This window comes from Spea bombifrons, chromosome 8 (assembly GCF_027358695.1).
Source record: "Spea bombifrons isolate aSpeBom1 chromosome 8, aSpeBom1.2.pri, whole genome shotgun sequence".
NCBI classification, from domain to species: domain Eukaryota; kingdom Metazoa; phylum Chordata; class Amphibia; order Anura; family Pelobatidae; genus Spea; species Spea bombifrons.
The window spans coordinates 27,334,970-27,362,443 of NC_071094.1; the positions used below are offsets into that span (position 1 = coordinate 27,334,970).

At 39.2% G+C, this 27,474-nt stretch overlaps 1 protein-coding gene across 2 annotated transcripts in view; it reads left to right on the top strand.

Annotated features, from left to right (window-relative positions):
• Positions 1-248: 248 nt before the first annotated feature.
• Positions 249-27,474, top strand: part of LOC128503470 (synaptotagmin-like protein 4) — a 34,142-nt gene continuing 6,916 nt past the window's right edge. The window contains exons 1-11 of one of the 2 annotated variants that reach the window (XM_053473566.1): positions 249-329; positions 11,033-11,440; positions 12,486-12,637; positions 18,000-18,087; positions 18,958-19,042; positions 21,097-21,190; positions 21,878-22,867; positions 23,300-23,398; positions 24,868-24,959; positions 25,417-25,518; positions 25,919-26,088. In XM_053473566.1, coding sequence (XP_053329541.1) covers positions 11,319-11,440; positions 12,486-12,637; positions 18,000-18,087; positions 18,958-19,042; positions 21,097-21,190; positions 21,878-22,867; positions 23,300-23,398; positions 24,868-24,959; positions 25,417-25,518; positions 25,919-26,088 — 1,994 coding nt within the window. In that variant the 5' untranslated portion in view covers positions 249-329; positions 11,033-11,318. Of the gene's footprint in view, positions 330-8,514; positions 8,629-11,032; positions 11,441-12,485; positions 12,638-17,999; positions 18,088-18,957; positions 19,043-21,096; positions 21,191-21,877; positions 22,868-23,299; positions 23,399-24,867; positions 24,960-25,416; positions 25,519-25,918; positions 26,089-27,474 lie in introns of those variants that run through there. The other variant, XM_053473565.1, reaches the window with a different exon arrangement.

A 27,474-nucleotide genomic window follows, 5' to 3' on the forward strand; every position in this document is an offset into this window, starting at 1 on the left:
ATTTATACATACATACATTGCTTGGGGTCATCAACTGCATAATTAAGATCCATTTTAGTGCCAGTAGGATTAGATTTATTAATATTCATTTTGACTTGTCTTGGTATTATGAAGCATTACAGTATTGTCAGAGCTTTAATTTACATTAGCATGTCTTTTCAATCCGAGCTTTATTAAATTCCGCTTTATTCAGTATTACTGTGCTGCAAGCTCCTGATCCCGTGACTCCGCTCCGGGTCTTGCAGTGTGGCCGGGAGCCGTACTTGCAGGTGAGTGTGACTGTCCCGGCTGCGCTGACTGTACCAGATCTGCACCTGCAGAGCACAAAGGTAGGAGACTTCTGCGCCCCCTTTCCGTGATCCACAACGTGTAAAGAGGAGCCGAACTTGACTAAGCGACTCGTCTTGTGGCGGGGTACAAATCTCAAGAGTTTAATAGGATGTAGCTTTTTAAATTTTGCCCTCGTACGCTTACTGTTAAGTTGTCATATGTCTGTTTAATGTAAAAACAGGGTTAGTCAGGCTGCCTCCCCACAGCTACAATTGCAGTTACGAGTGATCTAGAGTTATGGGAGTTCTAGATCAGCATATTTTAGGATTGTAATTCAAGCCAGTGTTACGTGCTTTTCATTGGTGATTCCGACTCTTATCTGGAGGATTATATGACGTGTGATGACGTCACCTTTTAATTTGTATTTTATACAACAAACTCCTTAAGAGGCCACAATGTAAAATATTAAACAGTTTCCTGGTTGGTTGTCATTCTAAAGGGCTCTTGTAAATCTGAATGCCAATTCCTTAACTATTAAAAGCAAGAAAAACTCCATCTAAACATTAAAAAACAGGAGAATCATTTTGCATACTAATTTCTATGTAATCTGCTGCCCTTGATTTAGGCTGAACAATGTATAAATGAATATATGTGCTGTAAGAAGCGCTGTGTACATTATTGGTGCTATATAAATAAAAGATAATATCACAACCTCTGACGTCACAGCAGAACGGGATGCGGAATATTCTCCAGGCTTTTTCATATATGGGGCTGAATTCCTAGACATGGTGTTCCCTATATTGTTAGATAGTCGTGAGTATTAAAGGGGCATATTAACTCCTAATTAGGCTATATACCCTACGAAGCAACAATCTAAATACATGTACATAATTCACATTTAGGGAATGTAACCTCAATTCACAGGCAGGCTGAAGGAGATCACAAATATCTCGACGCACACCTAACTGCACACTGTACATTTTCTTTCTCTATATATATTATAAATCATATAGTTGACAGGTCAGAATGTTCCTTGCTTTTACGTTTATTCTTGTCCGCTGTGCGTGTCTAGCATAAGCTCAGCCTATGGAATGCTTTACTTATAATTATGATTGAGCTGACGAGGGGAGACAGCCATATATAGCCGTTTGCACCCACTTTATTGTATGTTCTCTAGAACCATACACGTGTGCCCTGCCATGGCCTCTTATATTCATATGTACTTTCGATTATGAGTAGCTGGATCCTCCTCTCCGGCAGCCGTGGACGTCTGCGTGATGTGCGTAGACAACCTCTGCTGCCGGCACTTCCGCCTGTGCTTCTCCATAATAGAAGCCCTGGCGAAGTGCGGGCAGCGGAGGTTGTCTGCGCTCAAGCACAGACGTCCACCGGCCGGCCCCGCTAGACACCAGGGAGTCTAGGGGTGCATTGGTAAGTCGGGGGGGGGGTGGCACTTCTAGGAAGCAGAGTTGTGTTTCAGGGGGCAGAGTGGCACTTCTAGGGGACATTAAGCATATCTGGGGGGGCAGGGGCATTTCTAGGTGGCATAAAGCATATCTGGGGGTCAGAGTGGCATATCTGGGGGCATAGAGCATATCAGGGGCAGAGGGCCATATCTACAAGTAAGGTGCATTATGAATTAAGGAGGGGGACCTTAAAATGGCTATTGGTTTTCTGTTTGTATATAACATATGCTGACAAACTGATAGATACCAAAAATGTTCCTGTTTTACCATGTGGCCTATATTCAAGGCAATACGGTACTTCCGTTCTGTTTTTACAGAGGAAGATGAAGATGAGTGTGTTAGCCAAGAGAAATATGGCACATTTCTGATTCACAGTCAAAACGCCTGTCTATTGTGACTGTTACAATTAAGGGACCATAAGGACAATTTTCAGAATTAATCTGATGATTTGATTCAATTGATGACGACTTTAAAACTGGCACAGCGTGGTCATCACAGTACACTCTTTAAACTCATGATTGCCAGAATATATTGTATGGGCAAAGGAGTTAATGGCTTGAGTGCTGACAGCTCGTCTCTTGAAATGATTATTTTTTTGTTGTGCTTCATGAAGAATAGCCCTGCCAAAATCTGTGTGTGCGGATCCTGTATGGGTATGCAGAAGATGAAAAGAGCTTAGTAAAGGGAGCGCATGACTGATCTCCCTGTTTGCTTTGGTTGGGTGTATATTAGACTGAGGGAAAAACTGTCAATCCTCAGCAATTTGCTAGACATCCCTTGATTTACATTGGCCTCTGCTCCTGTAGAAAATTGCTTTTTTTTAAGTCTCTGGTGGAAAAAGAGCTTTGGACATTCCGAGATGGCTCTTTCAGTGTCTTCCAGACTTTTAGTACAAGTGGGTTATGGCACAGGAACAGAGAATGATCGGTGTTAGGACAGCTGTTTCCTACATGCTTTATATTTTTCTGAATGTACTGCTTTTCTTTCACCTTTATTTAGTGAATAAAATGTTTTGTTGTTTAGATATTTTATTTGGTTTGGTTGTTAAGCAGTCTAGGCGAACACGTAATGCCGTATATTAGTTATATTTCCTGATTCCTCCTGAGGAGGAAAGAGTAGAAACAGGTAAGGCCCGGTTAAAGGAGGTGCCATGGAAAGGACAGTATAGGAGGAATAAGGAAAGAAACAAAAATTCTATGCCATGGACAGCCTGTCTTATAGCATTTTAACAAAAACTAACTGTACAATCAGTAAGTAAGACCACATGCAAACAATGGCAACAGGGATTCCAGCTGTTTAATTGGTTTCACCTGATTTTGTTTATACACACTTATTATTTTCTATACAAGGTAACAAGGATCGTTTTTCTAAGTGTGTGTTAAATCGCATGAGCTACCTCTCCGTCCTCTCACCACCTGGCCATATATTTACCGAGTGAGTTTATATTCCTCGCCACATCCTGCATACTTATTTCCCGTGTTATACCTAGCCGTATGGTAGGACACGTTAACAACCTCTTAAACTGGGAAGTATAATGTAGAACCTTGACCAAGTCTCATTTAAAAAAAAAATAATAATGAAAAAAAGGACTAAAGAGATACTTACTACACAAACATATTTATAATGTTTTAACCTATTAGAAGACATAAAGATGTGGCCAATCCCGCCCACCCCCTTACCTGAACTGCAGATTTCCTGCGCAATCCCCCAAGGCTGCCTTCGTGTTGCTCCCTCACAGCATCTCTTCTCTTGTTATTATAATTTATTGTTTTATATAGCACTATCAAATTCCGTAGCGCTGTACAAGAGAAGAGACGATGTCAGGGAGCAACACGAAGGCAGCCTTGCGGGAGTGTGCGGGATTACTGTACCCGCAGGTACATTGCCTGACCGCCCGCTCCCGTCCACAACACCCGAAAAAACCGCCCGCAAGTTTTTTGGCGGGAGCCGCGTCCCAATGCACAATTCGGTTTCTGACAAGTTCTATACAGTTACAAAAAAACGACAGAAAGTATAAAAATACAAAAGCAATTAAGAAAATTAGGTTAGCGGTTAGGAAATAGTAGTTTTAAGGAAATAACAGTTTTGCTTCATTTTCCATTTCTTCCTAAGATCACAACATTGCCTCTTCGATAAAACCTGTATAGTAAATAATAGGTTTGTCCTTACGCAGGCACCTGTTTTGCGTGCAAACGTGTGATTGACATTTTGAATACCACCTGCGTCCAGGATTTTTTTGTTAAAGAGGGGGATTAAGGGTATATGCACTTGTAATCTCCCAATGCCCTCTAGTTCTCCGTTTTGACTGGCCTACTTAATGTATTCTACATATTAATGTATAAGACTATAAAAGTACCGGTCACATTTTATATTGAATGCAGAAATAATAAAATTGTTTGCCATGCCATTTCTATGAATATAACACCTAGTATAAAACCCAAGAGGAAATCTAGTTGTAAACATGAGCCATTATTCCCTTAAATCACAAAGAAAAGCAGGACACTACAACTATGATCAAAAATAATATTAACATGGCAAAAAAACAACTAAACATTTTGGTCAATAAATGTTGCCTTACGGGTCAGAAGATTAACCAATTACTTATGCATACCTGGGAACTCTAAGGGTGAGCGCTGGTTCTCCGGGTCAAGACCCGAATCCTCCTGGTCGTGGGAGCAGCGTCTTGACACGCCCCACTCCCCGCCCATTTTTCCTTTAAATGGGGGTGTTTCCCGCTGCTGTCAGTGGGACCGCCCACCGTCATCAGTGTGCAGTCCTGGCTGCGTCCCGGAGTAGCCGGAGCCAAGAAGTTCCCAGGTATGCACTAATGTGCAGACTGCTGGTGAATAATTTGGAAAGAGTATGACATCCATAAATATGTACAGGTGAAAATGCATGCTAAGTGTCTTTTAAGACAAGAAACAACAGAATAGCCATACTGCGAGGATAGATTAAAGGCATCTATTTTATTTCGTAGTCTCTGGTTAATTTTGTTTCTAGCTGGGTTGAAATAAAAAAGTGTTGTGAAATAAAGAAGAACAGAAACCGGACAGGTTCTTGGGGAACAAATTGGGGATTAGGATTAGCATGGAGATTATAAGGGCATTGCATCTGCCCAGAGCACAAACATTCAAAGGGGTTTGGCCTACAATGAAAGGTACCTTTTCTCGAATGAAGAGCTTTTTTTCTTTGTAAACATACCGAGTGGGTTTTGATGAAGCCTTCAAGCCATTTGGCTGGTAACCCACACCACTCCCTTCTTCTGTATTCTGCCGCAGGGTTTTGGTGCCCTGAGTGAACAGTATTAGAATTCTAGTTCCAATTGTTTTCTGATTGTAGCCTCCACCTCATTCTTAAGTAATTTTTTTTGTGCCGCACCTAAAAACCCTTGTCTTGCTGATGCAGTTTTCCCGGCAGTGTCTAGGTGTACGTAGATTCACATTGCACTATAGTTAAGAGCTTTGGTAGAATCACAATGCACAACCCGCAGTATGGATAATCACATTCTCTGTAATCCCGTAAAGAGACTTGTTCTAGTCACCATAGAAACAGATCTTCATGGTATTTAACAATTACTTAACTATGAAATGGATCTAAAGTGCAAAATGTTAAAATGCATTTTAAAAAAAAAATAATTTTAATTCTTTTTTTAATTCTGTTTTTAACTTTTAATAATGAAAATTGGTTACACATCTAGGCAAAAAAAACCCTCAAGCGTCTCTTCCTTTTTTTTTCTGGAGGGTTGTTAGTGAAACTTAAAATCAGAAACTGTAGATTTCAGGTGTGGGTGTAATTTCTCTGGAGAGCTGCAGATAGGTTAGGCATCATGGGAGTATTGCCTACTTTAGATCAGCATTCCTCAACCTTTTCCATTGTCAGTATGTCTAATACGAACTCCTTGTTATGTAAGCACTCCTATTTCAATATCTCAGTAACTGTCGGGATTGAAGTAGGAGCATAGAATAGGAGGTGCTATCTCTTGCCAGGTACCCCTATCAGGTTGTCTGCAGGAGGTGGAAGCACAAGGGTGCAATATAAGGGTTGAGCTATAGATGTAATGAGGAACCGTCCAAGTGGTCAGGGCAGGTGGCAATCAATCGGAGAAGAGATTGTCAAGCAGAGGTCAAGGGCAAAGGCAAACAGGGTAATCCAATAGGTCAAATAACAGTTAATCCAAAGGAGACACTGTAGCACAGCAAAGAGGGTACATCTGGAGTCCACAGACATACAGTAATCAAGGCTCTAGAACTGAGAAACCTTGGAAGACGTCTGTGAGGTTTTTATAGCGCTGCAGGTATCCACTCCTTCCCTATCTTGATTGAGGCCATTGGAGTCCGAATAATTATGGAATCAGGCCCCCCCACCCCTTTGCGCTGCAGCTTCCGCCTACTCCGCCATATCGGTTGTGGCCTACACCATCACCACGGAGCTGTGCAGCAAAGGGGACCCCTTACCATGTCAGGTAAGGATCAGTTGGGTCTGACAATACCATAAGTGAGAGTTTGCAGGATGATTTTGTTTGAACTCACTGACTAACTAAGGGGGGGCACTTTTATACTTTTATATAGCACCACCTAAAAATTTTTTGCAGGTGAAGTTCACAGAGATTGTAACGTATTGTACATTGTAACGTAAGTGGGTTCAAATTGGAACTGTGGAAAACTTTTATGCATACTGTACTACTACTTTATTGAATAAACCATTTTTAAGACAATGAACTGCTACAGAACTATTAATACCTAGACTAGTATCTACAGTCTGTTCTCTAATGAAAAGTAACATAACAGATGGTCTCAAACCATTTCTGTAACAGTACATCATCAGTGCATAAAAACATGTTGTTAAAATGATCAGACATGAAGATACTATAAGAGTTAAAATCCGAGCGACTTTGACAAGGGCCAAATTGTGATGGCTTGACGACTGCGTCAGAGCATCTCCAAAACTGCAGCTCTTGTGGGGTGTTCCCGGTATGCAGTGGTCATTACCCATCAAAAGTGGTCCAAGGAATGAAAAGGGTCATGGGTGGCCAAGGCTCTTTAATGCATGTGGGGGAGGCGAAGGCAGGTGGTCAAATCCAACAGATAAGCAACTGTAGCTCAAATTGCTGAAAATGGTATTGCTGGTTCGGATAGAAAGGTGTCAGAACACACAGTGTATTGCAGTTTGTTGCGTATGGTGCTACATAGCCGCAGACCAGTCAGGGTGCCCATGCTGACCCCTGTCAACTGCCAAAAGTGCCTAAAATGGGCACTTGAACATAAGAACTAGAGCACAGAGCAATGGAAAAAGGGGGCCTGGTCTGATGAATCACGTTTTCTTTTACATCACGTGGATGGCCGGGCGCATGTGCGTCGCTTACCTGGAGAACACATGCCACCAGGGTTAATCCATGGAGGCCCCACATACAGGACATAAAGGATCTGATGTTAATGTCTTAGTGCTAGAGCACACCTTCAGAGGGCTAGTGGAGTCCATGCCTTGACAGGTCAGGGCTGTTTTAGTGGCAAAAAGGAGACCTGAGTGATGCATGATTTTTACCTTTCTTAATACCAAAGCTATTCTATAACAACAATTTTCTGCATTTTTAAGCGGCACATTAATTTGCATGTATGCATCAATATGCAGTATGCACACAGGGATGTTCAATACAGCTTGACCAGTCGGTAATACTCCAGAGGCTGTGAGTGCATGCTCTTACATTTTACCCGGAAGTGGTTTTAGTACTGAAATAAGAGAATCTAAAATCGAGATGGTAGCAGAGATTTAGGTCACTAACATCAGACCTAGTGATGAAGAGTTGCTTGACAAGACCATGGGGCTGCACAATGGTGTTTTGCCCACTGGGGAAATTGAGATAATACGCAAAAAGGGAGATAATGAAGACAAAACTGATGTAGTGCACAAAGGTTGAGATGCGGGGAAATGTTAAAAAAATGCAAGTGGGAATGGGAAAAAATGAGAAATTGGTAGAGTGGAAATAAGGACATGTCATAAAGAAGGAAATAGAGAGTCTGAGTTGAACAACCTATTGAGAAAAAGCTTTTTAGTTATTCATTGCATCCCTCATCTACTCATACTTCATTAAATGAATGAATTAAATACTTTCTATGAAAAGGCAGAATTGACAGCATTAACACATTCCAGAAACACATGTAGCCAGGCGCTCTCATATCATACATATCCATATTCACAAGTTATTGTCTCAAAACCTTTTATTTTCTGAAACGTTTTAACGCCATTGGCTATGTAGTAATGGTGAACTCGTGGGGTTTGTATGCAGACAGTAAAGCTTTTGGTTTCTTGTAGAAAAAGCTGGCAGATTTGATGGACTTAATTACTCAATTTCTACTTTTCAATGTCCTCATTGTACGCTGAAGTTCCGCGAATACATAGCATGAAAGATTTGTTTTGGACGTTACCGACATAATCAGACTCGGAGCAGGAAGTCTGGCTGGGACTATAAAACATTTATAATGTGGCAATGCATCTTTCTTTTGCAGTTTCTTTCACAATAAGTATTTAGCAGAGTGTATAACTTTGTAACACAAACCAGTTCCAATTTTTTTGGAACTGGCTTTGAACCATCTTTCCGACGGCGGTGTCTTGAGGCCCAGTAATTCTAACGTAGGCATGTAATTCATTGCCCAAGTTTACGTCGATTTGTTTTTGGCTTAGTGTACAAATCCCCGTGATTTACTGCAGTGTCAGAGGACAGTAACGGGGCAGGTCTGGTCGTAGGATCGTCTCTAACACAAAACCGCATTTACTTGACAAACAGGGTTTTAACCTGCTGAAGAGCAGACAGATGTAAGCCAAGAGCAGGGGCAGCCCCCAGCCAAATGAACGCCACGTGAGGCTGCTGGCTCCGTCACCCGCAGGCACTTGCTTGGTTGGTAGAATTTGTTATGTTGTGTGTATGTAAAATGTTTTAATGTAGGGTTTTGTGTCTGTAATTTGTTTTAATGTTATCGGGTTGTGTGTATGTAATATATTTTAAGGATGTTGGGTTGTGTGTGTATTTAATATGTTTTAATTATGTTGGGTTGTGTGTTTGTGATTAGTTTTAATGATGTCGAGTTGTGTGTATGTAATATATTTTAAGGATGTTGGGTTGTGTGTATTTAATATGTTTTAATTATGTTGAGTTGTGTGTTTGTAATTAGTTTTAATGTTGTCGAGTTGTGTGTAATTTTTTTAATAATGTTGGGTTGTGTGTCTGTTGTTGTGTTTTAATGTTGAGTTTATTATTTTCTGTGAGGAGAGGGATTTTTGCAATATTACACAGTTTTGTTGCATGGAATTGGTGAAATATTTTTTCTTGAAGAGCTACAATTTATTAACATAGAATTTGGCAGCAGATAAGAACCATCTAGTCTGCTTATTTTTCCCAGTGTAGAGACCTTAATCGGTCCTCGATCTTCTCTCAGATTCAAGATAGCTTTATGTCTGTCCCATGCCTGTTTAAATTCCCTGTATAAGCCTCTACCACTTCTGATGGGAGGCTGTTCCATGTATCAACCACCCTCTCAGTAAAATAAAACTTGTTGCTGATTGTGACTCTTTTGGCCGAATGCGTACCAGGCATCCAGGTGGTTAAACTTTGGTCTAAATCAAAGGGAACAAAAAAAAAGGTCCATTCATTTGCAGGGATGTTTAGAATTCTTCATTTCATGATATCCCCAGGGATGATTCACCAGCTTGTAATGCAGACGGTGTTATAATTAAAAAAATATATCACACCTTTCATGTCCAGACATCATAAACTCTTACCCTGGCTTTGCGTCGATGTCTGCCAAGGGTACTTTCCATACAAACAAAGCATTACATTGGGGTGATTAGGTATACATAAAATAAAAATACTGCAGGGCTGATGATGGAAGATGTATTTATTTACAAGTGGATGGAGTGTAGTTATAGTTTGTGGAAGTCATTGTAGGGTTTCTCAGCTATTAACTGGAAACATTCCATATATATATAATATACACAGTCTATGGATAGTTACCAGCACTCTAGGGCTTTTTCCAATAAATACAGATTGCTCTTTTGCAGGTCAACGTTTCAGTCTTTATTTGACTTTCATCAGGACACAAATGAGTATATGAGCAGAACATAACATATATAGTACAACCCATTAAACCATTAAAACAATTCAATGCAATCAATTAACTTAATGAGCAACTAAATATACAATGCACTTACCCCACCTAAGTGAATGTATGCTGGGATGCAACCAGCGTGTAGTATATAGTGTATATAATATATATCTGCAAATATATTGATTTTGTGTGTATATATATATATATATATATATATATATATATATATATATATATAATGATATTTAATTGTATTACAGTATAGACAGAGATAATTTAACCCCTACTATTTGAAATGGCAACATAAAGCAGTTGTATTTATAATATCACTTGTGCTGATGTTATCTCCCGCACGGCACAGCAAGTAGGTTTTGAAAATATGTATTGTTTATTATTAACCGGAACATATAATAACCTTTCCTTTGCCAGACTGAGTTGTAACTGCAGCTGTATACCTTATTTTTATTATTATTATTTATTGTTTTATATCAAATTCCGTAGCGCTTATGGCTCTGCACTCCATCTAAAGCTCAATTGTCCCAGTTAAATAACGTGTTTACGTAAAGGTGACACATTATAGCCTCGTAACTTCTTCATTTGAAGAGGGAGTCATATGTCCGGCCGGTGGATTGCAGGCTGCGCCCGCTGGCTGTGATGAAAGAAGGATTACTGGAAATAGTGGTTGTGCGCCGGTTGTGTACCGTGGCAAATGAAAGTGGTCGAACAGGTCGACTCTCCTACCTGAAAGTTTTCTGTCATCGCGCAGACAGCTGCTGTGATCTGAGCTGTAACATTCTCCATGGTTATTTTTTCTTTAACTATACATATGAATAACGACCCTTACTTGATTCCACTTTTTTCCCAACAGTAGCTTTAGTTCAACTTAATTTAATCCGAAAACTTTTCTTTCATTCTTCTATTGACAATTGATATTCTCCATGTTTACATGTTTTCTAAAGTGTGACCTAGTCTCGTACTGTTTGCTTTTCATGTAAAAAGGCTGATATCTTGTTATGTTGTTACCTTGGGCTGATTGGTCGGACACGCTGGAATAAGCAGGATACTGGCGCTTTCTTTGGAACTTGTACCAGTGAGCAAATAACCACCCCCAATGCACACATTCATTTGCCATATGTCATGTTGATCTGTATTTCAAAAATACATTTTGTTTCTGCTTTGCAGTGGTTACCAGTCCAGTTTAGATATAAACCTGGACAAGGAAAATCTCAAGTAAGGTCTGAACCCTAAGCCTCTTCCTCTTGGACAATGGGGGTCACTGTAGTCTGCTTACGTTTCTTGGATACACTGTGACCGCACTTGGAAAAGTCGATGGAAATTATCCTTCCGAGCCTGCAACCACTTTGAGACAACATGAGACTGAAGATTTGAGCACGTTAAAGCCGATCCTGGAAGTGACATGATTTTCAGCTTATAACAAATCATCGCTTTGGATTTAAAGTAGGTTTTTCTTGATTTGTATACAATGAAGAACAACACAGGAGCCTTGCTGGACCTCAGCTTCTTAACAGAAGAAGAATATGAGAAGCTCATGAATGTTCTCCAGAGAGATGCAGAGCTGCAGAAGAAAGAAAGCGACCGGATCAGGTGAGACTGAGTTATAGAAATTCTATTTAATTGTAATAATAGGAAAGTGGTAATATACGGTTCAAAAGTAATGATTAAACAACACAATCCATACAATTCATGCATAATAAACAATATACCACCAAACTAACTCAAGAATAGGTGTGCACAAAGAAAGCAGGAACTCGGCTGTAGTGATAAGAGTGCGAAACTACACATGCCTTGTGTGTTACTCACAAACCAGGGCCAAAGGTAGGCAGTTACAGTTGTTTATTGCGTCAACATGTAGGCGAGGTGTGTAACATGGGAAGCTAAATTATTAGAATACTGCCTATTAATCACGTCACCATGAAAAATAAAACATCCCTGAGTGTTTTAAGGACTATTCTGTATTTTTGTGATTTATATATGGTTGCTTTATTTGAACATTTTTTTATTTTTTTATATTACGTTACTGAATACCACACTATTTTCTTTTTGAAGTATTACATTTAGTGCTGTATGCCACCCAAAGTGCAGAATGTCAGGATGTAAATTAGTGGATTAATTAGTATATCAGGGTTTCTAATCAATCCACTTCAGCTCCGCGAGGAGACCCTGTGAACATGCGCTGTTGAAGAATACTTTGTATAACGCACAAATTAAACATTTAAAATATTTTGATTTCCTTCTCTTTTTTCACAGCCTGTCATTTTTCTTCTACAAATTCATAAGTTATTCTCATATCTTTTCTATATGCTATAAACCAGGTCATAGATGGATAGGTGGATGGATAGATAGACAGACAGATAGATCCCAGTAAGTGGGACCATATATAAAAAAGATTACCCATCTAAACAAATAAATGTGTCCAGTGCCCCCGTTATTACCATCTTCTAGGTGAAAAGACCTTCTTAAAACAGTACCATACATCCTAAATGTCCCTGTTTAATAGGGCCAGTCCCCCTATGGGTCTCAAATCCATCTTTGCTCCTCTGATGTTCTGCTATCCTAACAACTAAGAATGTTTGCTAAAGGTTTCCGTAAGGACATAAACAAAAACTATAATGACATGTTTTCATTTTAGGCGCCTTCAGGGATCCTTGAAAGATGAAAAGAAGAAGAAGTTTGTAACCGGAGCTTGGTTTCATGATGTGAAAGCTATGCGTTTCAATGAGGATTTGCAAGGTTCTGATCTTCTTCGAGCGTCAATTAGAAGGAAGAAAAATCAGACTCCTCGTAAGTCCTTAACGTTTAAATATTACACGGTGTATTCTTACATAAATACTTATGCATAGGTGGAAATTCCAACACATGTCATATTTTTATCATAGCATCACCATGCTTTTGAGTTCCCACGGTCAGATTGCTCGAATATTGACAATTTAGGGTTCCCATGAACCATGGTTTAATAATTAACCTGTGTGCAGTGACAAAACACGAGCACAAGTAGACAGTAGGCAGGGTGGATTTGATGTAAAGCACTAGTCTATAAGACTCGAGTTAAGTCATGATTTTTAAATTTAAAGACCCATTCTTGCTGGAAGTTATAATCAATAATATTTGCAACCAGATGACGATTCCATATTTAGAATAATAACCTGTCAGATTAGTAAAACATCTATATCAGAACTGATTTGAGTTTAAAAGGATAATCACTTATTTGGAGAACTACTTTTTTTGGTTAACTAAAACAATAACATTATATAGCATACATGCTTATTAACTGGAGTGGTTAAACAAAATATCTTTAAAAAAAACTACATAGTTAAGCTCTATTTCATGCTGAATAATCTTTGGACTAAAATGTATCTTAAATGGAAAATTATCTTTAGATAGATTTTTCTTCCACAAGCATTTCATTAAAAAAAATGTGATTAAAATATTTTTCCCGGCAATTTTATTCCACCCCGACAGTAGGTAAAGATAACTGGATCACTAGGTTACGGCACTTCTACTGGAAGGGTTTTGATTACATTTACCATTCACCCACTTTTAGCATGGAGTCATCTCACTGACCTTGCTAAGCGTGTATATGCTGTCTCAGGTGGGCTCTTGGTATGATGCTTGCATGCAAAGTGTACTTTAATGACCCTCTAGTAATTTAAGGGTCATCTAGGTCATTTGTATTATACTAGGGAGGAGGATGAAGCTGTAATTTTAAAACAGAAACTGTAAAGAAGGCTGTAAGGTACTTGGCCAATGTAGCATTGATCATAAAGACTTCACATGATTCTTATAACAAAAACAAAACTTTGCACCATATTTGCATATTACTTTTTTGCAAAATAAGGAGTGAATGTTCCAATTTGTCAAATAAAGCCAAGCTAGTAGAATATTTTCCCCTTTTGAGTTACAATACTGAAACTTTGGGCTGCCATCTTCTGCTAGACGACCCTTAAATTACTAGAGACAGAAATAGAATTCCTAGATTGGCCATTTAAAGGGGGGCTGGACTCAACCCAGCACTGATCTTTAACAGAGATTCATTCACCAAAGTTGCGTTTTTTTAATTTGAGACATCCTAGAGAAATTAGTGTATGTCCATTGGGAAAGAGAAAATACTTTTCCTTTTAAACTTGGGGACATCTGAGAAGAGGGGGTAGCCATTTGTACCATAAGTAACACTTTACCATGTTGGGATGTGATAGATGGAAGCCTGGGTCATATGTTCTAAAGATTCTAATGTTGGACCTGGCTCTGGGGCCAATCGGGAGCACTTTAATGTACATACCTTCATCGTAGGGGGTGTATTAGAGGTTTTGCTAGGACTGGGGCTTGAGTTCCCACGACTCTTTATGTGATTTTATGACTTTCAGAAATAGCCCTCCAACTTGGGGTGCCTTGCCTGGAAGGTTGGCAAGAGCAGTTTCATGAAGATGCTTCATGAATTCATCTCTGATTCTTCTCTCTGAATGACAGGGCTAGCGAGTTTATTCCCACTCATGTAACAAATCACTTAGATGTGCTGTTAGTTTTAATGGTGACAATCATAAACCATTCAATGATGGCAGTAAATAAAATCTGCTATGTGGATATAGTGAAATGAGAAACATGGCATTATGTTTGATGGTCTATTACTGAAGTCATATGTATTTAGAATCATATGCATCAAAGCAAAACTGGAGCAATTTTAATTCTACTACTTGGTAGAAATTAGCCACCAATTGCTCCATCTTTGCCTGAATAAATACAAATGAATACTTAATAAATGAAGACCCTGTTAAAAAAAAACCTCTTTGATCTGAATATGGCATGTTCTTTTCCTTAAAGCGAAGAACAAATTGTATTAATATCGCGTGTAAAGTGTTGTATAAGCAGACACATTATTACACAGACATGTTCTAGTCCAGTAGTTTAACCACGTTGGCAATAAATACATGAAAGCAAACAACATATTGAAAATGAGAATCGCCTAACGGTATTTAAAACACCGTTTCTTTATCCTCTATTCTGATGTTTATTAGGTTACCTGTTCATTTAGTTTTCTCATGAGAAATGCAACCAATCCAATCCTATTTATTGCTCCACATTGACTAAACTGGGATGGTGCCAGTGCAAACAGCAAAAAGCTCCATTTATCCGCTCCTTTGGTCTCCTCCTATGTTTGCCAATATCAAATTACGTTAGCCCTAAACAGGAAGTAGGTAAACCGAAGTCCTGGAACGGATCAGGTTCAGTAACTCCCTGTGTCTCAGCCGAGAGCTTTGCTGACATGACACTGCGGTGACAGACAGTGGCGAGGGTGTTGGCTCTGTGCTGTTTACCTTTTTTAAGGTACTTGTTCAAAATAAGGGAGTGGGCTGAATGTACTAATAGTTGAGCTGTTGACAGCATGTCATTCCGCATAGCCTCTTTTCCATTGGGGGCTATGGAATGAATTAGCTATTACCTGGGCTGCATGGCTGGAGAGTATGGTGACTGCCTCGACCATTTTTTACTGGGCACAAGTACATTTCACATTAATACATGCCACATACCACAGAGCAAAAGTTTCATGTGTGGGCCAGCAATGTATAAAATTTGGCCTAGAAATCCTGGGCAATGTGGTCACTGTGCCAGAGAGTGTATGGCTAGAAGCTCTCCACACTGAGGTGTGTGTGCATGGTTGTGTGAGAGTGGGTGTCTGTGTGTGTGTGGGTACACAGGTATGTGCGAAGTGTGTGAGGGGAAAAGTGCATGCGTACAGATCCCCCTTTATAATATGTTTACTTGATCATAGATGAAGCTCATCCACATATCTCATTTAAAGACACAGCAAGGCCACTGGAGTTTTTAAGAAAAAGGAAACAATCATTAAAACTGAAGTTACTTGACCTCTGGATCTCTGAATTCCAGAAGGCTAAGCAGTGCTGTACCTTAGACTCTTAGGCTTAATTCTCTGCATAAGCCTTTCAGCCCACAGCTCTGACCCACAAAAAATCCTACTTAGAATTGAGCTTGCGCTGCTCTGGCTTCTCACCATGCCCAGCGGCAGCAACATTTATCTTAATTAATGTTTATTTTACATTTAGTCGGTGGGAATTGCACGCAGTTCTTTAAGAATTACACATGAGTATGTATACAGAATAAAGAAATATTATAACCCTTTGAGTCAAGACAATTTTAATAGTTTTGTTATGATTAGATTTAGGTGACAATTATATAAGTTTACAGTTTATTTGTTTCAGTACTTGTTAAGTTGTTCATTGACACCTTGTTTATGGCAAACTGTAAATCCAATATAATGATTAAAAAAAGATTCAAAATATTTTTTATCCAATGTATGCCAAAGCAGATAATAAAACTAACTTAAACGAAATAATATTCTTAAAACCCCCTTCTTTTAAATAAATTTATTACATATGTGTCATGGTACATACATGGACTCGGAGTCAAAGGATAGGCCACAAACGATCACCAGTCCATTTGTTTTATTAAATAAATGGATCTCACTAAATGTGTTTGTGTTTATTTTATTAAATTATTTACATGTTTTATTAGGAATGACATCACAGTCACTCATCGCTGGATGATTTTCTTGGATGATGCATAAACCTATGTAAAGGAATTTATTTTAATGAAGCAGTGCATGTGTGATAGAAATACACCTTATGCACATTTTACAGGAATGATGTCTAAGATTGCTTTTCTCAGGTTTTGGATGATTGTTCCTTTTTGTTAAGTGGTTGGATGGTCCAGGTAGCCTTGAAAGTATGGGGCGAGGAGAGCAAGGACAAGAAATTAATAAATCATCTGGTAAAAAAAATAATAAGCTATAGTCTTGGCAAACAAATGGAGTTATGCCAAAACCCAGGAAGGTGACAGTTCCCACACACCTGAGGAGCATTTGTTTCGTTTCCTTCAAGAATCTGCAGAGAGCGTCATTCATTAATGTTTCATTCATTCTAGAGCAGCATGGCGGACAGACTCTGGGTTAGATGTATGCGTGGCTCAAGCCACATTCACTTGTAATGGAAGTCTTCACGTTTTTTTCTCACCTGGCTATGTGTCTTTTTAACTCCTTATGCAAACAAAAAGCATGTTTGACCTTCTTAGACCCACACTTTAAATATTAACCCTTTCATAATGCTTGCATTGACAGTCTTTATGAAAACCCTTATAAGTCAGGGTAAAAATATTTTGACTTAAATCGCCTGTATCAGCTTACCTCCATGCCGGCATCCTCTCTGCTGAGCACCGTGGTATTATGCCAGCACTCCACCTCGTGAGGAAGCACGGTGTGAATACCAAATGCTGTAGTGTAAATGGGCCGGTTACAAGGGAGACTTGTCCCAGCGCCCTGTTAAAGAAAGGTTGCACTGAGGAGCCCGGATACTCCCCATTATGCGACATTATATCTGATTATCAGACTTCATGAAGCTATAGTAGAAGACCAAGAAATGAGAATGACCTTACTTACCTTATATTGGTGTAAACCACACCCTGGAATTTTTTCAGTTATACTTAGTATTATTCAGAATATGACATGATTTATACATAAATAACATCATGTTGCTGTAATGATTTTTTTCGCTGGCCCTCAATGTTTTTTTTTAACCTGGACACACATGGAAAATGTGTTCCATATTAGCTTAATAAACATAGTCCGCTTGATAACTACAGTCCCAAAATCTACACTTCAAACCAAATAATCAACATTATTATTTTTTTTTTTTATTTTAATCATATGGTCTGCTTGAGACTTGTTGCTTGATCAGCAGGTCAATAAATAAAGTCTACTGGCAAGCATTGTTAATTTGCAGGTTGAAACATTTCATTTCAGTGATTTCCATATGAAAGAAGTTCTAAGTTGGCCCTGTTTAATGAATAGCTAAATTGGTGAGATTTCCTGATGCTTCACTGATCCCTGAAAAAGTATAGGATTGGCAACCCAAGAACGCTCTTTGTTAAAAGAACCAGTTTCTCTCGGTTTAAGGAACTATCTCTGAAATCAGCGTTAATAGTCTATAGTGTGCTGATTTTGCCAGGGAGTGCCCCTTTAATGAATACAATATCTCTTTATTTTTGATTCCACACATGCCTGTTTTTTTCCATTAGCGATGTCGCTCTTGTAGATCAAATAGATTAAAAAACATGGTTTATTTATTTTTTTTGACAGGTCAAAATAATGGAACTGCTGGTGGGAGCCCAGAAGATAGAAATGCGTCTTCCTCAGCAACACCCATTGTGGATGCAGGAAATAAGAGGTGATACTTTATGGAAATAACAGTTTGTAGTTATGGGTAATACTTAAACAAAGTCCAAAGCGCTGATAAGCAAACCATGTCTTTAATACTCATTGTACAGCGCCGCGGGATATGATAGCGCTATATGAAACAATAATAATAATAATAATAAACAATAAATAATCATTAACATTCTTTATAACATATTACATGTTTGTGTCTTAATATGCAAGTTGCATGAATATCGTTATAAAGCTACACAGAAATGTGGTATTATAAAATTTCTCTGTGGTATGTCTGAAAAGAGGTAGTCGGGAGGTCGATGTTGTCAGCCATTAGATAAAGGTAAATATACACCAATAAGCGCTAATAAAACAGGCTGCAAACCACACATTAAGGTGTCCTCCTTCAATATACCCAAAAACTAAATATAACAAAGTAATATATAAAGTGGGTGAGCAAAGAAGACATCTAAAAAATATATTGAAAATAATATATTCCCAAATATGTGACCCAAAATAAATAAATACCATACAGTGAAAAAAAAAGCTCTAATAAAGGCAATATACTTGTCTGTACTATTTTTAATGATATATTTATTAAATGGTCCTATTTTTTTACATGATAGAAACTACCTAGGCATAATGAGAGCTGTAGTTGTTTTACATCTAAGCTGAGTCTCATTACAAGTGTCTGATATATGTTCTAGTGCATCTAAAGAATAATTACTAAATGAGGATGAGGATGCAACAAAATGAACATTTTTTCCCATGAGTTAAGTTTCCAAATTAGAAAAACAAACGGAATTGTGTAACACAGTCAAGAGATTTATGAACAAAATTCGTTGTCAGGAAAAAAATAAACAGCCTTGTTTATAACATTTTGTTCCAGTATCAGTAATGGGGACACAGAGACATATGGAGCTACATTTCAAACACAAGCAAAACCGTCGTTCCCACATCAAGTATCCAATAAGGTGAGCTACTGTTCGCGTTGTCAATTTTGACCTTTTGGTAGAATAATTACGAACAAGTAATTTATTGACATTCATGACATAAATGATTAATTGGCTACTGGTGATTGAGTTTAAATATTGTTTTTATAATAGAGCTTAAAATGATCTTGAAACTTTTTTGGCTTGGTCTATTTTATTACAATATAAGAACAATCCATAAATATATTCAGGGGCTACTTGGAATGCAGTTAGATTATTATCTCGCACATAAATGTTCTTGGACAGGATATGATGTTGTGCTGTACTTGCTTTGGAGACATATACTTACCCAGGAGTGTTGCTAGGTCTACAAAAGATCCGAGGCTAGAGCCTACCGCAGTTTTTATAGCAGTGTAGTCATCTTTGGTAGTGGACGCTGCGCACACTGCACATATACACACATTTCTAAATTCATCCAATGTATAATATGTACATGAGGACCCCAGCACCCAGATCCTACCTACAGGGATTTCCCAGATTGCATCCATGGAACTTATCCCACACTCACATTGCACCTTCAGTGGTCTCCTCTCAAAGCCTCAGGTCTCCTCTTGGTTCTTCCCTTTCACATTATCTCATACAGTTATCTTTATCTCAGCTCTCCATTTGCTGTTTAGCCCTCCTCTTCTTTCATTCTTTATCTCTCCCATTTTTCTTTATCAGTCCTCTTCTCATTATCTCTTCTCCTCTTTGTCTTCCCTTTCTGTTAATCTCTTTTCTCCTTTTTATGTCTCTTTGCTCTCTTTATAGTATTACCTTCCCATTTTCTTTGCCTCACATTTAGCCTAACTCTTCCCTTTCTGTAAATTTCCTCTCCTCCTTCTCACTCCTCCTCTTTCTCTCTTTTCTCTCTACCTCTTCCTTATGTCTTATCTCTCCCCTTTACTTTGATCCCCCTTTCTCATTGTATCTCCTCTTTTTATTTAGCTCATCTCTTCCATTTCTCTTTATCACTCCTCTGATTTTACTCTCCTTTTTTTTCCTCCCTATCTTCCTCACTTCTCATTATCCCTCATATTTGTTATCTCTCCCTTTCCACTCTCTCTTTTCTCCTTTTTTTCTCCTTATCGCTCTCCTCCTCATCTTTATCTAATTCTCTCTTTTCTTTATTTCTCCCTGTATCTCTTCCCTTTCATTATCTCTTTCCTTTCTCCCTACTCTTATTCATTATTATATTTGGCATATTTTCCCCATCTTTCCCTTGCCTCTCCCCCAGTGACTTATATACGCAGTGGTGCACATTTTGACACACACTCTTACCTTTCCATAGAATTAGACAATCACCCCAACATTCATACTCACTAACACACTCACACGCACATCCATGCTCACACACTCACACATCCATGCTGACACGCACACATACACATTTGTACACACGCACATACACATCCATGCTCACACACACATCCATGCTGATACACACGCAAACATCTGCACTGCAAGCAGCCTCACTGTACCTACTCTATATGTTAAAACATGAAAAAGGTGGCTAGTAAACCATGTACATACACATAACTTGTGATGTGTGTCATTGGTTTATTAGAATTCAGTTTCACAAATAATTTCTGTGAAGAAGTCACTTGGAACACATCCAACACACCACCAGACCTTGAGTGTGTCTTACAAAAGTCATTAAGGGCCAGAACAGTACATTATTGAAGGGAAATCCCTGAATTACAGATGTCAAGTTTGTCATCCTTGTTAAAGCAATATACTTAAGCTCTCCTGCTGCTCATTTCTGTGGTTACCCAGCACTGAAAAAAATTACATTTTAGAAACAGACTATGGAGATAAAACCACTCTGGGAATTGTAGTCACCTGATTAATTACCCTGCCTCTGATGGAGGGTTTCCCTAATTAAATTCATATACCAGAACATTAAACTACCTCTTTTGGGGACCAGCTGTGTATTTGATAAAAAGTGTTTAATTCTTGAATTCAAAAAGGGCTGATTTCATTAAAGATGCATTATGTTGTTTATTTATGGTTTATGACATCATTGTTTTTATTATTTCTCTAAATTTACTTTATAGAGAAGAAGCCTTACAGAGGTTGTGCCTGTGGACTCTGTGGATAGTTTACATAACACCAGTCCTAACGCAGATAAGTGGAGTCTACGTGAAAATGGTAACACACTTATTACATCAGTGTCTTTCATCTGCCAAAGGGCAGCAAACCATTAGTTTTCAGGTGAGATGTGATGGGTTATATTGTTTCAACTCATCATCCTCCCCCACTGAATTCGCACAAACAATGTGTAGATAAATTGGTAAGATGGTGTACAAACAATATAACTCATTTACTGAGCATGATGGTTTAAAGAATAAAGCTTGGGACTGTGAAAGGTTTAGTTATAAAAAATAAAAATATGTCTTCAAATTATGTTAACTCCTGTTTTAAATGTGCTTTCTAATCACTATTAAACACTTGTGTTTTAATTTATTATATTTATTTGCAAGCAATGGATATATAATGCTTAAGTTATTCACTACAATTATAAAGATAGGAGGAGACTCGTCCCTCTGTGGATGTCTCCTATTGTATAGTTCTCCCAAAAGTAGAAGTGGGAGTTGAATAAATGATTTTCAAATATTCTGAATAAAAGAAATATTCTACACAGAATTGAAGATCTGTGTACAATACAAATCCAGGTATTGGGATAATGGTGTTGAGACTTGGCGATTAAAGAAACACCACACCTCTAAGCTGTAGCAAAAATGCACTTTGGACAAGAGCTAATGCAAAATGCTTCCGTGTGTTAATGTACAAGTATGGGGAGTGTACTATATCAAATGTAATCTTGTGTGTTTTCAGAGAATCATGACATTCTACAAAATTCATATACAGACCTGGGAGATAATGATGATGACATTAACCTCAGGACTTCCACTCCAAAAGATACCACTTCAACCAGAAAACACCCTGTGCCTGAGAGAAGAAGTCCAAAGGATGAAAGCAGCCCAAGTAAAATACCAGTCAAAAGAAGGACAAGCAAAGAACCTAGTAGGCCTGAAATTACAGTGTATTTGAATCAGTCAGACAGCAGTACCAAGAAGCCAGTTGTCTCTAGACAATCAAGCGTTTCCTCACCTGAAGCAGATGTGGATAAATCAGGTGCAAATTTCACCGTTCAGTCCATGAAGGACAAAGCAGAGCAAGAAACTATGGTAAACAGAGAACAGTTTAGGTCACTGAAGACATTTTGGGAAACCTCTGCAGGCAGGCAGAGTAATTCTGAAACAGAGCTGACAGAAATTAAGCCGAATAATCATGTGTCCGTTCAGTCCAACAAAAAACAAACAAACGAAGAGTGGCCTGAGCCCCAGCACAGAGTAAAGCATTTTCCACATAGAGCACCAGTTATGTCATCAAGTGAAGATGAAATGGTCCACAGGACTCCACCAAGAAAAAGCTCATCCTCCCTGATCCCAAGGTCAACCTATGGCAAGAGTCAAGGCTCACCCATTTCCAAAAATACTTCTTTGTCTGAAAGCAATGGTACAAGCTCACATAGTGAAGAAAACAGTGGCGCGAGTGTTACTAGAGGCTCTAAGAAGTCAAAGCTTCCAGTTCGCATGTCCACAGTTAACAAGGAAGATAAAGCAGACTCACCTTCATCTCCTAAAAATGAAAAATTACCTAATGAACCCCAGACTGAGGTGGATGAATTAATTGTGCCAGAAAAAAAGCAAGAGGTCAAAGAATCCCTATATAGCAGAGTCAAAATTTTAATAGATGCTGTCTCTTCTGATGAAGAAGGTGAACGCAAAAGTGACAAACGGGAGAACACATCACTTCAAACTGGTAAAACATTACATAGTTTCTATGTAGTTTTTTTGCATCATTTTCATGTTATCCTTCTTGGTGAACCACAAATCCCAGTAGAAGTATCATGGTTGTACATTTAAAACATATTTGCAGATGGAATGTTATGGATCTAGACAGATGTAATCTGGGGATGAATCCCAGCACGCACTAAATCACTTATAAAGTATGGACCAGTTGCTATTCTAAAAAGGCAGTGATGTAAATAAATAGTTTATGACCAATGCACGTATGATACATGTACAATAAGTTCCTAAACATAATTGTGACATAATTTCTTGGCCAACAGACTAAATCTTGCTGAAAGGTCCAGGTAGTAGTATATTTTTTTAATCCCCTTGTAAAAACATGAGTATGGATAGATCTCATTTTGTAGATCATTTTATTCAATTATACCTACTTATTTCCCAGAAACAAATACTGATGAGCATCCTGAAGCCATTATTGCATCTCGGGCCAGCGGTGTAAGCAACGCTAAGAGCATGGTGAATATATATACAACCACAGAAAGTAAGTTCTCAACAGATAAAATCCACAACTGTAATATCTCACATGACCCATACCTGCCACGTCTAGATCATAGTACACCACTGCCCATGGGTTTACTGCCTGACTAATTACTAGGGCCTAATTACTAGGTCCAGCATCACATTTGTACCACCTTTTCATGCTAAACTATACAATTAAAAAATGCTATTAAATCCCGCTTGTCCCAAAAAATAAAACAATATATCATTTGTGTGGGTAGACTGAATGAGAAAGAGGGAAATTATGACGAAGTACATAGCAGAAATGTTGAAAATTCTGCCATCCGTAAAAATGCCTTTGTCCTTACCAGAGCCGGCCTTAGGTGTTCCGGCGCCCTGTGCGAACTACTCCTCTGGCGCCCCCCCTCACTACCCCCCCTGCCCCTTCAAACTACTCCCCTCTGCCCCTTCAAACTACCCCCCCCTGCCCCTTCAAACTACCCCCCCCTCTGCCCCTTCAAACTACCCCCCCCTCTGCCCCTTCAAACTACCCCCCCCTCTGCCCCTTCAAACTACCCCCCCCTCTGCCCCTTCAAACTACCCCCCCCTCTGCCCCTTCAAACTACCCCCCCTCTGCCCCTTCAAACCGCACAGGGCGCCACACTCCAGGGGGCGCCGCCGCCGCGGGGTCCTCCGCCGCCACGGGGTCCTCCTCCTCCGCCACGGGGTCCTCCTCCTCCGCCGCCGCCGCCGCCGCCGCGGGGTTGTCCTCCTCCGTCGCCCCCTCTGCACCTAAATGAAAACGTTGTTTTTTTTGTTGTTGGTTTTTTAACTTTATTTAACATCCTCCATGTTAAATAAAGTTAAAAAAAACTTTATTTAACATGGAGGTTGTTAAATAAAGTTAAAAAAAACCAACAACAAAAAAAACAACGTTTTCATTTAGGTGCAGAGGGGGCGGCAGCGGAGGAGGACCCCGCGGCGGCGGAGAACCCCGTGGCGGCGGCGGCAGCAGCAGCGTCGGCGGGGGAGGACCCGGCGGCGGCGCCCCCTGGAGTGTGGCGCCCTGTGCGGTCGCACAGGTCGCACACCCCAAAGGCCGGCCCTGGTCCTTACGGGGTTTATTTCATTTGTACCTTGAGGTTTGTTTAAACTTTAAAGAAATATTTTGTGAGTTTTGTAAAATATGGGTTCAGGAGGATGCTAGTTTTTGATTTTTATCCATTTGGTTCCAATTATGTTTTATATGGTAACGAAACATGGAATTATTTGATACGTTAATCTGCGAGAGTCATCTATGTAGACAGTCATAGTTGAAAAAACTGTTGGTGGCCACTTCTGAACAATGTTCCTTCTCATATATATTTAACTAGTTAATTGACAGACATTTTTTTGTGTAAAAAAAATAAAATGGACACGACAAGCGCTCTGTTCCTATAAGAACATGTTGAGTCTGCGTAGGTATCATGTCTAATCCAATGTATGTTTTGTTTCCTCTTCATTCCTCTTTAGCATATAACAAACCCCAGGCCCCGAGTCAGCAGCTTTTGGAGCCAGAAAGGGCTAAAGAACTGAGCAGATCTACCCCTGCCCTGCTGTCGGAGGTATACACACTAACACTAATGCCTTCATTGCTGTAGAGAGTTTATTGTTGCACTCTGGCCTACGTACATAATGTTTCAAGTATATCCTCCACCTGCTCTGTGGATGGTTTTACTTTCCGAGGCAAATGAGGTTGCTTAATGTTGCATCTTTGCTATACCAATTCAGCCTCATCTTCAAGTATAATTACTAACCTGGCTAATAACAGGCAAAAAAGGCTTTGAAAATGTTGAATTCAGTTTTGGATTGTTGTTTTTTTTTAAATTATCAATTAAGGAAAATATATATATATTACGAGTAAATATTAAAACATATTCAATAACAGGATTATTACAATTAGATCAACTGCAGCCACTGTGTAGAAAAGAGGATTTGCAGATGGTTCACGTTCCATAAAGCTGCAGCAGATAGAAAGGAGTTTTTTTAGAATCTTGTCCATTTTTGATTTTCCTTTTTTAGACCGAATCAGACACTGCCTCTGAAATCAGCTTCAACATCAAGAGGCACAGGAAGACCCACAGCAGTGGAAGCAACTCTTCTGATATGGCATCGGTCTCCTCTGTAAGCGTGCATTGTTCTGGCCACTAGATGCCAGACTTATCTTCCTCTCCCGTCGCTTCCCTAACACCTCTCCCTTCTGTCAGTCTCTTCACTGGCTGCCTGTGTGCTTCAGGATTCATTTCAAAATTGACTCTTACTTTCAAAGCTTTTCATAGCAGCTCCCATAATTACATCTCCTTGCTGATCTCTAAATACACTCCTCTGTTCATCCAGTGATCTCCGTCTGTCCTCTCCTCTGGTTTCCATCTCTGATGCATGCCTACAAGACTTCTCAAGGGCAGCCCCTATCCTCTGGAATGCCCTCCCCCCGGGCCTATCCGTCTTGCCACTGCCTGGCAGAGGCATTGTTTTAAATAGTTTCACTTTTTTTTTTTGTTATTTTGTTTCCTCCTGTTTTCAGGTGAGTAACAGCGTCCTCAGTGTGTACAGCGGAGACTTTGGCAGTGTGGATGCACAGGGAACAGTTCAGTTTTCCCTGGACTATGATGAGAAAAATCGGGAGTTCCAGATATTTGTGGCTCAGTGTAAAGACTTGGCAGTGGTGGATGAAAAGAAAGGACGATCTGACCCGTTAGTATTCTTACATATTCTAGATATGCTGTATTTAAAGATTCAAGTGGTTTATTTTACCTAACCCTCCCCGAAAAAATGCATTATTATTTTAATAATGAGTTTCCTCTTGTAACATTTGTTATGACCCATTGTTAATAATGACTGCTCCTTTGTTAGAGCAACAGTGTAATCCAAAAGAAAGTAAGTCATAGTCTACAAATTGAGGGTCAGCTTAGATGACCGCGTACCCATTTAAATTTCCTAGTTCCGTACACGTGATTCGCTTCAGAAGCGATCACGTGCACGGAACTGAGGGGGATTGGCTGCCACGGATCACTGGGTTCACCATCATCATCAATGACGTACCTGGTTTGCTGATGACACGTGACCAGGAAGTACCAGGTACGTCCTGGTCTTGAAGGGGTTAAGCACGCAAGAGATGCAAGTGACTTAGGGCTAGTCTGAATATCAGACAAGACCAAGGACCACATAAGGTTTAAAGTATATTACTATTGTCCCATGACCATAATAATGATGGGCCCAATGGTTATCTGCTGTCAGATTCTATGTTTGCATTGTATTTCATATCATAAAATTTCTTATTAAATAGGATAAAGAAACACAGAAAGGAGAGTGTACAAAAATAGTATAAAAGGCATACACATTCAGATCCATGGGTTGCTGCTAGAATAATAAAGACCAATAATTACAAAACAAAGCAAGAATTCAATGTATAGCTAGCAAATACCATTTAAAAAGCACCTATCTAAGGCATAAATATTGGGGATTCCGTCACACTATATGGCCAAATCTGTTTTTAATTTTATTGGTGCTCACAGCACAAAACTATCAAAGATCGCTCGTGTGTAATAAGGTGGGGAAGCAGATATGTAGAGCAATATGAGGCTGATTATGTTGAATTTATGTCGCACAGTAATGCATGTAGTTGTGGCAATCACTGCTACATAATTTTTTTGCAGTTTACCGTGGGTTCTAGGAGTTGTCATATTATCGTATCACAAACTCCTATCTGAAACAAATAAGTGGACATTAAAAGCCATATAAGCAACGGGAATGATAAATACTGTACGAGGATCAACTTAGGTATAGGTGAATTGGGTATAGTGTGCCCCCACCTTGCTACAGTATCAGTATACAAGTACAACAAACTGTGCCCTGCTGTGACTGATCACACCATCTGATTTAATAGATTAAAAGTAGTGTGAGTATGGATCATGTAGTACAGACTAAAATGTCACTGTACACAGATGTGCAAGGTTCACCCCGTTCACACACCTACCTTAAGTACAAATGTAGTCTAGGCGTGTCCACATTGTTATGCAATGTTTAGAAGACCAGAAGAACAAGTCTGAGGGATGTAAGTTTACATTCAGGCGTGATTGC